This window comes from Episyrphus balteatus, chromosome 3 (assembly GCF_945859705.1).
Source record: "Episyrphus balteatus chromosome 3, idEpiBalt1.1, whole genome shotgun sequence".
NCBI classification, from domain to species: Eukaryota; Metazoa; Arthropoda; class Insecta; order Diptera; family Syrphidae; genus Episyrphus; species Episyrphus balteatus.
Window position 1 is genome coordinate 47,299,696 of NC_079136.1, and position 13,267 is coordinate 47,312,962.

Here is a 13,267-nt window from a genome sequence, read left to right on the forward strand (position 1 = left end):
AATATTGTCACCGGGTGAAATCTTTCTATATATTTTGAACTCTTTTCTTTCAGTTTTCGTATTTTGGATGGTCTGACATACTTAATTTTTTTTTCAGAAGATGAATAACTATACATAAATGAGAAATTTCCAAAAAAAAATTTTTTGAAAAAGTGGACTTATGCTGTTTCTGAAATAAACGATTCAAATGTTATATGGTCAACATTGATTCAATGAAGAAAAAACTTACATGAAACATCGTTAAATTAAAGTTGAAACAACTTGAGCAAATTTTAAAAATTTTCAATAGTGAGATAGCATTGTGGTAAGGCATTCGCCTCCAAGGAGCTGCCAATTTTGTTTTTTTTTTTTTTAATTTTTGTTTTATTTTCGAAGTTGAAACAACTTTGTTTTGAGGATGATTTATGATTTAAAAAAAACTATAAATTAACGTCATTCATCAAAATCATTCCGCAAAAAATAGTTAAATCAAAGTGGTTTTCGTTGATTTTAAGTTTTTTTCTTTCCCTTAGTGTATGCACATTGATTTTGCCAAAATCCTGGGATACGGTTTCATATCAGATTTTTGGAAAGTTTTGGAACCGTCCCATCTTAATGATAGCGATTCGGTTGTTTATTTAAAAAACAAAAAAAAAAGCAAAAAACAAAAAATTACTTAAAAAGTGATAGAAAAAACATCCTTTCCTTACCTATTTTTGAAAAATATCGTAAATTTTGATTCTAAAAAAAAATGACTATTTCTCTGGTTCGGAATCAACAAAAACTCTCAACTGCCAAGATTGAAGCAAATACCTCCAGTGGTCGCCGGCAGTGGCGTATTGAGCCTCCAAAATCATGTTATTATTTAGCTAATTTCACCATAATCTACATGATTAACTTAAACTTGTTCGTAAATCTTAGAGATTTAGAGGCAGCTCAAATGATCGAGCCCCCTCCAAATTCTGAAATGGTTGTTTGTGTTTGTTTGAGTAAGTTCCTTAGTTGACGTTGAAGGTTGGGATACATTTTTTTTACGGATTTTATTCCAATTCAGAATTCTTCTATTTTTGGTATTTTGACGTCGAATTACATCACCGTTAAATTTTGCAAGGCTTCTAATGCAATCACGCCGTATTTTATTGTCTTGAGTATATTTACTTTAAAAAAAAAAATAATATATTTCTCAAAGATATTGGAAATAAAAATTTTTTATATTTTAAAAACGGAACATATTATTTAAAAATATATATTTTTCGGATTAAAAATCAAAAAGAATTTCATTAAAAACTAGTTTTTGAGACTTTCACGTTCTGCATTTCACTTTTTTAACCATTCACTTGCCGAAAGTGAAATTAGGTAGGTATTCTGTATTTTCTCATTCATTTAAATTTTTTTTGATCGAATTCAATTCACTTAGTTTCTGTTCGTAAATTTGGTGCCTTTTTCAATGAATCTGCAATTTTTGGACAAAGTAGGAATAAATCTGTAAGCAAAGTTCGAAAGAAATAAAGTGTTTTTTTTTTAAGATTACTCAACACTTCTATTTTGAATGTGAAAGGAGGAGACAGTAGAACGAAGTCGAGAGCAGTTAAATGCTACTATACCACTTTCAGTACTGCAGCACAGTGCTTTTCTCTCGATCAAAGATGAATAAAAATAATCATTCTTATCAAAAAACAAAACCGACTTCCATGGACCAAAACTGGGTTTTATGTTTTTTTTTTTAATAGTTTACATGGCCAGAACTGAACGAAGTTGAAATGGGGCCACATTGCAGCAACTTTCCAATACAATAATCATTTTTAGCAAAAAAACAAAACCGACTTCCATGGATCAAAACTAGGTTTTATGGTTTTTAAAATAGTTCCTATGACTAAAAGTTAGCGAAATTGAAATGCACTGCAGCCACCAGCTTTCTAATACAAAAAGAATTATCAAAATTGGTTCACTCACTCCAAAGTTATGAGGTAACAAACATAAAAAAAAACACACGAATTGGAAACCTCCTTATTTTTGTAAGTCGGAAAAAGAGAAAAAATTTTCGTACATTCACCATATAAAACATTTTGGAAAAATTTTCCAGCCCCCTCCAAATTTTTTTCTGGATACGCCACTGGTCGCCGGATAAAGTAAGTCAAAAATGCAGACAGAATAACAAGGCCCAAGTTGTTAAAATGATCTATTGAAGATAATGATGTGTCTTTAGCAGCTTCAGAAAAAAATTTAACTAGCTACTCATATGTATAATAGAAAATTTCCTTGCTGAAACCCTGTGCAGGAAGGTGTTATATATTTTGTATGAACAACAAACTTCATGTGCCTTATCTTTTACTTTTTAATAAAACAAAAACTAAAATTTAATTTAAAGTAGCAAACATACATATATGTACATTTTACACTTGTCATCTACAAGCATTTATTTACATACATTAATGTGGTATGACAAATTCAAGAATTTGCAAATAATCTTTTGGGAATGCAATTTAGTTTTTTTTCTTTTTTTTTTTTAGTTTTTAATTCTCAAAGCGGAAATATCTTTCATATTTGAAATTGCCTCTGGCAAATAAATGTAAGCATGCATCACTGCATCATATTGACATGCTTATACGTGTAAGCTCTAAAACAAAAATATTTGCATTTGCAAAAGTACTCACAGGAAATGAAAAACGATGGAGGAAAAATTTTGTTTCAACATTACATTGGATTGACTTCTATACATGTTTCTATACAAATATATATGAATGGAAGTGTGTTCAAATTCAAATTGCCATAGTTTTATGTACAAAAGTCAAAAACTTTCTCCAATCAGCCTGATTGGTTTGGCGGAAAATCCTTATATGAATTCATATGCATCACAAGCTCAAAGCAGTTCATATTTGCATTGAACCGTCAAAAACATAGTTAAATTTCTGAAACTTTGTATTGTTCATTAAATTCAAATGAAATGATTTTCATAATTGAATATTATCTAGCAAATTGATTCTAAAAATAAATTTTGAATTTTTTTCTAGAATGGGCTTACAGATCTAATTTTTGTTCTCTATTGAATATAATTTAAAATAAATGATTTGTTTTCAAAAATAATTTCCATAAAAAAAATTCATTCATTTGGTAAACTTAGTTATGAATTTAATTAAATTTTAAAATAATAGACGTATTTTTTTTTACAATAACACTTAGGTATTTAAATATTTGTAAGTTTTGAGCAACAGCTAAAATATAACTGAATCCATTATGGAACACATGATGCAATATTGTAATTTAGGATATAGGTAAAAGATGAAGCAGCGACAAAGGATCCATAAAGTAGTTATTAAAAATATTTTTGGTGAAGGGGTGTTTTTTTTTCTTGAGGGGCTGAATTTGGTGTGAGAAAGGTTTCATAACAGCTGACATACATTTTTTTTAAATACTTATTTTTAGCTTGGTGAAAAAGTTTCGTTTTTTTTAAGAACTTAAAATCTAAAAAGTCCACAACATTGAGTAAAAGGGTGTTTTTTTTAAGAAGTAAGAATGTTTTATTTAAGTGCAAATGTAGATTTATTTCAAAAACTAAGTAATAATATAAGACCCTTTTGAAATTTAGCAATTAATTTACATTTTTATCATGGTTAAAAGGGTGTTTTTTTATTGAAATTAAATTAATTATCACTCCAGATGATTAACAGCAGTGGTCTAGAGTTCAAAGTTTTCAGCCCAAAGAAAAAAATATTTTTTTTAGCGACAGTGCTTATGCAAGTACTTTTTTTTTAAGTGGCTATAGAAAAATGTTTTTATGGAATATTGATATAGAGATACGAAACTGTCTACTAGATGCTGTATCTTAATGTTATATTACTTTATAAAGAAAAAAGTGATAAGTTGAATATAAGTATAAATTAAACGTAAAAAAAGTTTTCTTTCTGTGAAAAGTTATACTATTTCACATTATTGTGTCATAAAATTTAATGTTTTTTGAAGGTTAAAAAAAATGCAAAAAAAATTGCAACTAAGTGCAACTTCGACACATTTGCTCCTTTTAAACGTTTTAGGCTTTTTAAAACTCTAACCTTTTTTCATGCATCCGTATTTAGTTTTTTTTTTTAAGTTTCAACTTCTTGAATTACAGAACCTGATTCCTTATAATTTTTCCTAAATTTTAAGACCTTTATCTTGTCGATACCATTAATAAAACTCCATTTATAAGCATTTTAATAGACCATTTGGGTCCATTCTTGACACTTTTTTGTTTAATCAAAAATTGGTTTTGGAAGAAAAATGTTTTTATTGAAATCCACAGTTAAAATACTTAATTCAGGTACTAAATACAAGTTTTAAGTCGATGAAGTAAAACCGGAAAAATATTTTTTTCCGCGTAAAACTGGCAAATACCCCTATGTGCGTCGGCGTAAAGCAAAATTGTTCTAAATCCACTTTTTACCGAAAATGAGTTAATGATGCAGTTTTACACTTTACTCTTTCAGGTGCTCTTTCCGAATTCGAAAACCGTTTTTTTAAAAAAAAATTCATTACGTAGATAATATAATTTAATGGGACATAGAACAATAAAAACAGGGAAGTAGCCTTTTGAAAATGAGCCCGAGTATTCTTCATTGTTCTAAGTCCCATCATATTTTGTTCTTTCTGATGAGTCGACTTTTTATTTAAGGAAAAAACGTACTTGTATAGAAATTGTTCTACGTCCAATTTTGGGTTTTAAGTTTTAAAAAATATTTTAAAATAGTATGCACCTTGTGACGAAGCGTCACAACTTAGTTTTTCATTTTCAACAAACGAATGAAAATTGTATAAATAATTATACACAATTCGCGTATCAACAATGCCTACACAGGGTAGGCCAAGTGACGTAGCTGCACCACCAGGAACACAAAAACAAAAGAAACAAAACAAAGAAACAAAGACAGTACGAGTTGTCGTTCGCGACAATCGTCATCCTCATCCTACATAAAAAAAAAAAATGAATTTTAGTTTTCATGAAATTTTTAACGTTTAAATGTGTTACACTTCACAGTGAGTTTCACCCGCCGGTATCATATGAGGAAGCAAAAATTATCACAAAATCGTCGATCTTGCGCATCTCTGATATCCAGTACCTATTCATTTAGAGTATAGACACAGAGGCAAGTAGACCCGGAAAAGACTTGGTAATTAAACTGTCATTTCTTGAATGTTTGGTCCTAAATAGTAAATAAGTAGCTAGTTGTATTAGGGAATCAGAAATCTACCCAGGTAGTTTACAATAGAATTTTGTATACTAACAAATTAAACCGGACTTACCTCCACATTTTGGACCTAAGGGTTTCCATTGGGATTCCCACAGACTACTCCATCGAGCTTATCGTTGGACATAGGTTCTCCTAGCGAGTTCCGTCCAGAATCCTCTCCAGGTTGTGTACTGGGCACAGAAACCCAAAGGAGATGGGAAACTTTCGTACGTTTTACCCCCCAAAACCCATTTGTTTATTTCGTGTTGTTGTAATCGCTTTTGTATTCGTGAATAAATGTGAAAAACACACATAGTGTAGCCACGGTGTTTTTACGCACACCTAAGCAAAAATGTACGATTTTTCACGCATAACTTAGCCAAAAATGTATATTTTTTCAGGCATACTTATCCAAAAATGTCTACCGCAGCTTGTAGGCAAACCCGTATGACGTCAGAAGTTTATCATCTCTTTTGGGTATCTCTGGTACTGGGGACATAAGGGTTTCCATTAGGATCTCACAGACTACTCCTTCTAGCTTTTTGTTGGACATAAGTTCTCCTGCCGAGTTCCGACCAGACTTTTCTCCGTATTGTGGGGACATAGGATTCCATTCGGATTCCAAAGACTTTTCCTTTGAGTTCCTTAGCTCATTGGACATAGGCTCTCATAGTGAGACACGAATTATATGAAATAACTTGTTAGACATTGAGATCAAAATATCGATGTAAATTAGTAATAAGCAAGAACAATAATAATTAAAACCGATTGAAAGTAAGGATAAAAAAAGGCTGTTTCCTTGAGTTTGGAACTTTCAAAACCCAAGTTTTGTTGCTTCTTTGGGAAGAATCCCCCCCTGAGCTTACCTCAGCATAAGCAAAAAAGCATCACAACCTACTAATGAGGTAAACTTGTATACTTTAATTAAGAGAAAAGAACAAACTTTATAAAAAACATTACTTGAATGGCAAACTAGCAGAAAATTGTCGCTTTAAACCAATTTGAAACTTAAAAATCGTCCCCTGTAAAATTTGCTTTTTGTGACTTAGAACAATTTTGTTTTACGGCGACGATATGACAAAAATTGAAAAGGTTGTTTTTCTCAAAAAAAAAAAAATAGTTTTTATTCAGCGTTTTTAACCGTTTCTTGATTTTTAACTTTCTCGTAACTGACATGTCTGATCTCGATTAATATTATTGTATGCAAAGGTTTTAGTAGATAACTGGAATGTAAAAATGAAGAAAAAATTTCAAAAATATAACTTTTTTTTTAAGTTCAAAAAAATCAATTTTTTGAAAACGGAAAAAAAAATTTGTTTTTATTTATGTCGACTATATGTATTTCCTTAAAAATGGCATGCCAAAATTATTTTTTTTTTGAAACTTTAAACCAAATTTTATATTATTTTTTTATTTTTTAAAGTTTTCTTAAAAAAAATATATAAACTTTTAAGGAGCTTCAATATTCCAAACTTTTTTTTACGACACAGTCGTCTACTTTATTTGTGTTCCCATTGCAATAGAACGACTAATCACTAAAGTTATTAAGGAGTCATTGGCTTTTTGGAACTAATTACAGAATTTAATCCCTTCTTGAATAAAAAAAAAACACCTTTTCATGCAAAACTATTTTATGAAGCCTCCTTATTCCAGGTTTCCATCCCAAATGAGAAATTTTGAGAAATTTCAAATTTTTTTTCAAAAAAAAAAAAAAAACCTAATAACTATGATATATCATGGTTACCACGAAAAAATCCTTAATACACTAACGCTTTAATCTATTTAATTCTTCGGATTTGCTGATACATCTTTAAATAATCTTGTCAAGACTTTTGTTCACATAGTTACGCACACCATAACCAAAAAGCTCCTAAAACAAATAGCCACTTAAAATTTAAATGACTCCAGATAACCTGACTTTCATCGCTTTAAAACGAAGAAGGTACCTCAATAATCCTTGACTATGAAACTCCCGTTATTATGTTTCTTAAAACTACATTTTACCCGATTAAAAAACCGTTTATAATAACAACCCAGTGCTTTTACTACTTCATTTATGCAAAGCATCTTCCTTGTTCAGCTTCTCATATCCAGAGCAAAAAAAAAAAAAAAAATCCATAGCCAACGCTAACGCCAATGCAACACTGAAACTGCTGCTCTCAATTGCCCCATATCTCTTCTTTATTCATGCTATTAATCTCAATATAAAATGGAAGAAAAAAAAAATCATGGCAAAAAAACAGCCATCTTAATCAGCCATCAACAAAAAAAAAGCACTGTGTGAAGGCACCAGCACCAGCTCGAACGGCAGCAGGATCATCTCCTCTGCGATGGCAAAAAGGAAGAAATAAATCATTAATAATCCCCATTACCCGGAGTTGGTTGTCAAAAATTTGCATAATATCTTTTCATTGAACACAGAAGATGAAAAAAGGCTCCTTCACGCATTCATAATATCAAACCCCCTTTTCCGACCCTCTTTCCACACAGATCCTTGATTTTTTTTTAATCAAAATAATGGAAAAATATTTGAAAAAAAAAAAATATATTTACTTACCCAGTAAATCATTGACTCCAGCAAATGTCATAACTAATGATGCAACAAACAAATCCGCAATCGCTAATGAGGCCAAAAATAAGTTGCCAATCCTCCGCAGGCTCCTTTCCGTATAAATGGCCAAACAGACGAGGATATTTCCCGCCACAGACAAAAATATGAGTAATGACAGGAAAACACCTGCAAATATGGCGAGTCCTTTTAGATTAACTAAGAAGATGATAAAATGCGATTTATCATCGCTTATTCATGCTTCATGTGTGTGTGCCAGGATAACGACTTGCAACATGCAACAACTCTATAGATACAATACACAAAGCACATTTATACGAATAACATGCAAAAAAAAAAAAGCTATGCAAGGATAAAATCACCTAAAACAAAGACTTCAAGTCAGCATACAAGCTTTTTTTTATGAAAAAAATAAAAATGGTTACCAATTTTTTTTTTATATTAATTTTTTTTAGTTTTGATAGACATTCAACGACATTTACTTTACCAACACATAAAATCGATACAAGTGACAGATTATCCGGATCCTCACCCACTATTGTGTCTCCTTGCGTTGGACTCATCCACGTTGTCTCATTGTAGTATGAAGTCACCTGGAATGGATAAAATAATGTTGTAAGGGCGTGTTAGGAGGGGTTATTGTTAGCTTTTTTTCTATGATGATTTAATTTTATATATATTTTCATATAATATTCAGAACCGTTTATGGAGGTCAAAGGATGGGATTGGGATAGATAGGACAGGTGTTTAGATTGGCCTGCACTAAGAGAAAAAAGCTTTGGAAAAAAAACATGGCTATTATGTTTTATAATGTTTAGGTTTCTATTGTACGTCAGCAAAATGGTGTCAAATTTTTGGACACAAGGTTGACATAACATTTTAGTGGATTCTTCGTGGCAGTTTATATCTTTTATTTCAAAGTTCTGGAAATTGGTAAGACCTTCTGAAGCAAGGACCAAATAATATGTTTAGTGTTTCTAAGTTTGTTTTTAGGGTTGCATCGATACTAAAATTGTTCAAACAAGTTAATGTTCCAATCGGGTTTTTTTTTTCAATAATGGTCCTGTTGGAAAATTTATAATGTAATTTAAGTTAGTTCTTCACGTAATGTGAAAACTTTCTATACTCTTTTACTACGAATGTTGATGCTTTTCTTAAGAAAAATAAAATCAGAAGTTAATGTTGAAACTAAAAAAAAACAAAATCATTGAAAAGTGTAATACTTAAACACTAGTTTCGTTGTTCTTCTGCTGAACTAAAACAAAAAAAAAAAAACAAAACAGACTTTTCTGTTGAAATTTTTAAAATATGTTTGGATATTAAATATTTTTAAATTTTGAAGTGAAAACTTTTTTTAGTATCGTAGTGATTTGAAACAAGATGAAACAAAAAAGCGACACGACAAATCAATTGGTTATAACTTTTTTGTTTTAATAGATAGATTAATGAAATTTATACTGTAGATAGGTAATCAAATAAGACTATTATTGTATAAAATTTCAATCAATTTCATTTTCAAAATTCTGAGATAACGGTTAAAAAATGTTCTTTTTCTAAACGCGTTATATCTTTTTATCTAGAGCGCATACAAATTTTATTTAACTTCATTGAGCATGCTGATAATAATACCTTTCATCACCTTTGATACATATATCACATATAACGGTACGTGATCTACATATTACACAACCTTAAATTGAAAAACTTGAAAAATACCTCAAACTACCTGTGGAGACCTGTTGCCGATGACCAGCCACCAGTGTTGGAAGTACAGTAATCTCAGTTTGAAAATTCGACATGGTTGGCTTAAAAATTTCTTAAGCCTTAGAAATGTGATTGAAGCGTCATATAAAAGGTAAAATAATAAGCTTTCAGGTGATATAAAATTAATTTGTCATTTAAAAAATATGGATTTAAGGAAGATTTTTTCGATTTTGTTTTTGCAAGAAAAATTATTTTTTAAGTTTTCACTTCTACCACGTGTGAACTGCACCCATGATTTTTTTTTTTGATACCTTGTGGCCATATAATAAATAATGTTTAAAAAACGAAACTTGGAGAAAATTTACCTTTTAAAATTTCCAACTGACTGGATTACCTTCATGCACTAAAATAATATTTAAACAAAAATATTCCACAAAATAAAAATATTCCATTTTGCAAAGCCAAATTTTGTAAACCACCAGACCTGAAGAGAAAATTTTAGACTTATTTAAGAAATTTTTTATCTTTTATAAGTGGGTCCCGGAAGTCCGTCTGTCTGTCTGTCTGTATAAAGAGCTACAGCCAAAACGGATGGACCGATTGACTTCAAACCTGGTATGTAGCGTTAAAACTCTAAGTGGCAAACGAACCTCGGACTGGGATTCAAAGTAAGGAAATACATAACCCAAGAAGGGTCTAGAGTTTATTGTACACGCTACCGTTTGTTGTTTTTGTGTGCGAGTGTTATTATTAAGATTCGGATGCCTATACACTGGGGTGTATGAGTAACTATCTTTTTAGAAAAATGATATTGCAAATTGATCTTTAGAAATTATTCAAAATAGTTGACATTTTGTAAGCATTCTGTGACATTTCAAATATTTTCATTGGTCTTAGGAAGGTTTGATACAGGTGTAATTTAAAAATTGTTAGAAAAATATAATTTCGGGTAGATATGTATGTATAAGTAAAGCGATATCTGCTATAAATAAAGATTTCTGACTTTATCGTTTATGCTGAAATGGACTGTAACAAGAAAAAGCTTTACGTGAATTCTCAAAAAATATTGCACCACCCCTGAGTTGGAGTGATCATAATAAGAAAAAGTCAGTTTCAATAAAAAAAAATTGTTTTCATACGTTTCTTCAATTGAACATTTTCAAGAGATTTTGAGATTGTGTTTTTTTATACGATTTTTTAATTTCTGAACATACATCGTCTTCTAATTAAAGTGTGCTGAGTTAATCGCACGACGATTTCCACCAGGACAAAAATATTAGCTTAATTTGAAGGCTTTGTCCCATTTGAAAATTTTTTGACTTATCAAATAAAAGGAACAAAGCTAGCACCAAGCCCTAGCTAGATAAATAATACTATATCAGAAGATTATTACTTAATTTTCAAGCTCAAAAATTTAGCAGGCTTTCACAAGCTGTATTTTGAAAATTATTCTGTTTGGTCTCGAACTCAAATGATTGACATTTTTGTTTCCTTTAAAATGAATTCACAAGAACGTATAGAAAAAATTACAAAAAAACTGAAAAAGGGTAAAATGTTTCCACTTTTTTTTAGTTTCTTAGGGAAAATTTTTAGCTAAATTGCATGAAGTCACATAAATTAATTCTAATTAATTTATATAGTTTAACTATTAAAAAGTACATTTAAGTTATGCCTCATTACTTTTAAGCTTTATAAACCAAAAGCTATTCTTAATTTGATGAGATTTTGCAAAGTTAGTTCAGAAATGTTTAAAAGCCTTGTATTCGGAGATGTAAAATAACGTCAAATTTTAACAGTCTTTAATTTTCAGGATATCAAAAATTCTTTAGGAATGTTACCGCCAAAAGACATAGGAAGACTTAATAAAATTGATGTCTCGAAAATGAAAATACAACGATTTAAGTAATTTCCATTTTATTTTGTTTTTTTTTCAAATCAATCAATTTATCACAAAGAAAACTTTCATCTGAATTTAAATCAAAATAAGAAATAATTAAAATATTGAATCCAAATAATTACGAGAAAATCAAACCAATTTTATTGTATTCAAGAATAAATCATTTAAGAATACATTCAATTATATAGAATCGAAATTCCATGAGAATCAGGTCAGTGTAAAGTAAATAAGTTTATAGCTATTCGGCTCCATTTTGTACATTTTACCGTAGTGGAGCCTCAATCCTTAGTCTATGGTCTTTTCTTACTTTTCATAGAGTGAAATAAAAATTAGTTTCTTATAAAAAAAAATAAAAAAAGAACAAAAATTGTTTTGCATTGAGTTTGACAGAAAAGGGCTTAATAAAGCCTTGGTGCTTTGAAAAAAACTCATAGAATTACGTACGTTATTTCAAACGTTTTCAACTGTATATTTATAGTATGTTTTCTTAGAAATTTTGAGAATGACTTAGGGCACTTAAATATTAAATTCGTATACAAGTTCAACGCGCCTACCATTTGTTTATTATATTCCCAACCGATTGTTTTTAGTTGTGACTTTTTGTATTTGTTATTTAATTCAAAAGTTTATGGCATGTTATTATTGTAAAATTAAAATTAAAGTTTCTATAAGTATTTTTTTTTTGTGGAAATACCACTTTGTACCATAACAATTTTTCTCCGAAATGATCAATTTTCAAACATTCAACTTCAAAATCTACCCACACGAAAAAATTAAATAAAATTATTTCCCTCAGTGTAAATTCAAGTCTCTTCAGGTCGAAAAACACACGAAAACAAAATATTTAACTTATTTTAGGGTGCGTGCGGATTTAAAGTGGTATGTTAATCGCCCACATCGTAAAAAGGTTGCCCCCAACTATTATTATGACAACATTATATAGGTAGCGGGTCGGGTATATAGTAGGCGTATAGCACAATGGTCGATTTAAACAATGAGATTTCTATAGATAAAAAACCATAAAAGGATGTGTCGTGAAGAAAAAAGATGCGACGTGCCTTTAGGATAAGATCAAGACATAGAAAATTTGTTATTTGGGGTTTTTATTTTTTTGAAGAAAACGAAGAAGAAGCTTTGCGTGTGAATAGGATGATACTAAAGGTATTTTTCATTTTAGTCTCTTTCAGCTTAGGAAGGATATTTTTTTGGGGTGAACTGAATTAGTTTATTGCTTAAGGGGGATATAGAATTTTGTTGATTTTTTTTTTTTTTTTTGAGGTTCTTGAGGTTTTTTTTTTCATTCATGAGGTTCCTTAAAGTCTTTAATATTGATTATTTCGTCAATATCCTGTTTCCTGACTAAAGTTGTTGAAAATCTTTAAAGGTTTTAAACTGCTAAGGATTTAATATATCATTAGTTTAGTAAATAATATTTTCATGTTTGCAACTACTGTCGAAATGAGTACTTTAGTAGGTTTATTATGCAGGTCCTTTCTGTAATGAAAAGGATTCAATTGATCGATAGGTGTTCAACTTCATGTTCACAAATCATCTATCTTGTCAAGTTCAACGCAGTCATTTATCAAAATAAAACAATTTTTCAACATTTTACCTATGTCCTTGTCCTCTATGTTATATAAACCATTAATATAACCACAAAATGCTTCCGGCAATATAGCCACCATTTAACCTTGTTTTTCGGCTACGAAACAAGCACTCAATTTCACTGCCAAATACAGTTTTGGAATTTTAATTAAATTAGAAACCCCAACTATTGTGTTGTGTTGTACGATGTTTTTTGGTCAGATGCCATGGAGTCGTATTGTGATGACCAAAAAACAATCCAAAATCAGGAAAGACAAAAAAACAAAGGATGTCTGTTGGGTAGATATCCTGGCTGATGCAGATTTCTGG

The 13,267-nt window shown here is 30.1% G+C and overlaps 1 protein-coding gene across 2 annotated transcripts in view; it reads right to left on the minus strand.

Annotated features, from left to right (window-relative positions):
* Positions 1 to 13,267, minus strand: part of LOC129913099 (dopamine receptor 1) — a 97,843-nt gene that overhangs the window by 35,366 nt on the left and 49,210 nt on the right. Inside the window, exons 2-3 of one of the 2 annotated variants that reach the window (XM_055991581.1) lie at positions 8,285 to 8,345; positions 7,741 to 7,920 (exon numbers count right to left, since the gene is read on the minus strand). In XM_055991581.1, coding sequence (XP_055847556.1) covers positions 7,741 to 7,920; positions 8,285 to 8,345 — 241 coding nt within the window. Of the gene's footprint in view, positions 1 to 7,740; positions 7,921 to 8,239; positions 8,346 to 13,267 lie in introns of both variants that reach the window. The other variant, XM_055991580.1, reaches the window with a different exon arrangement.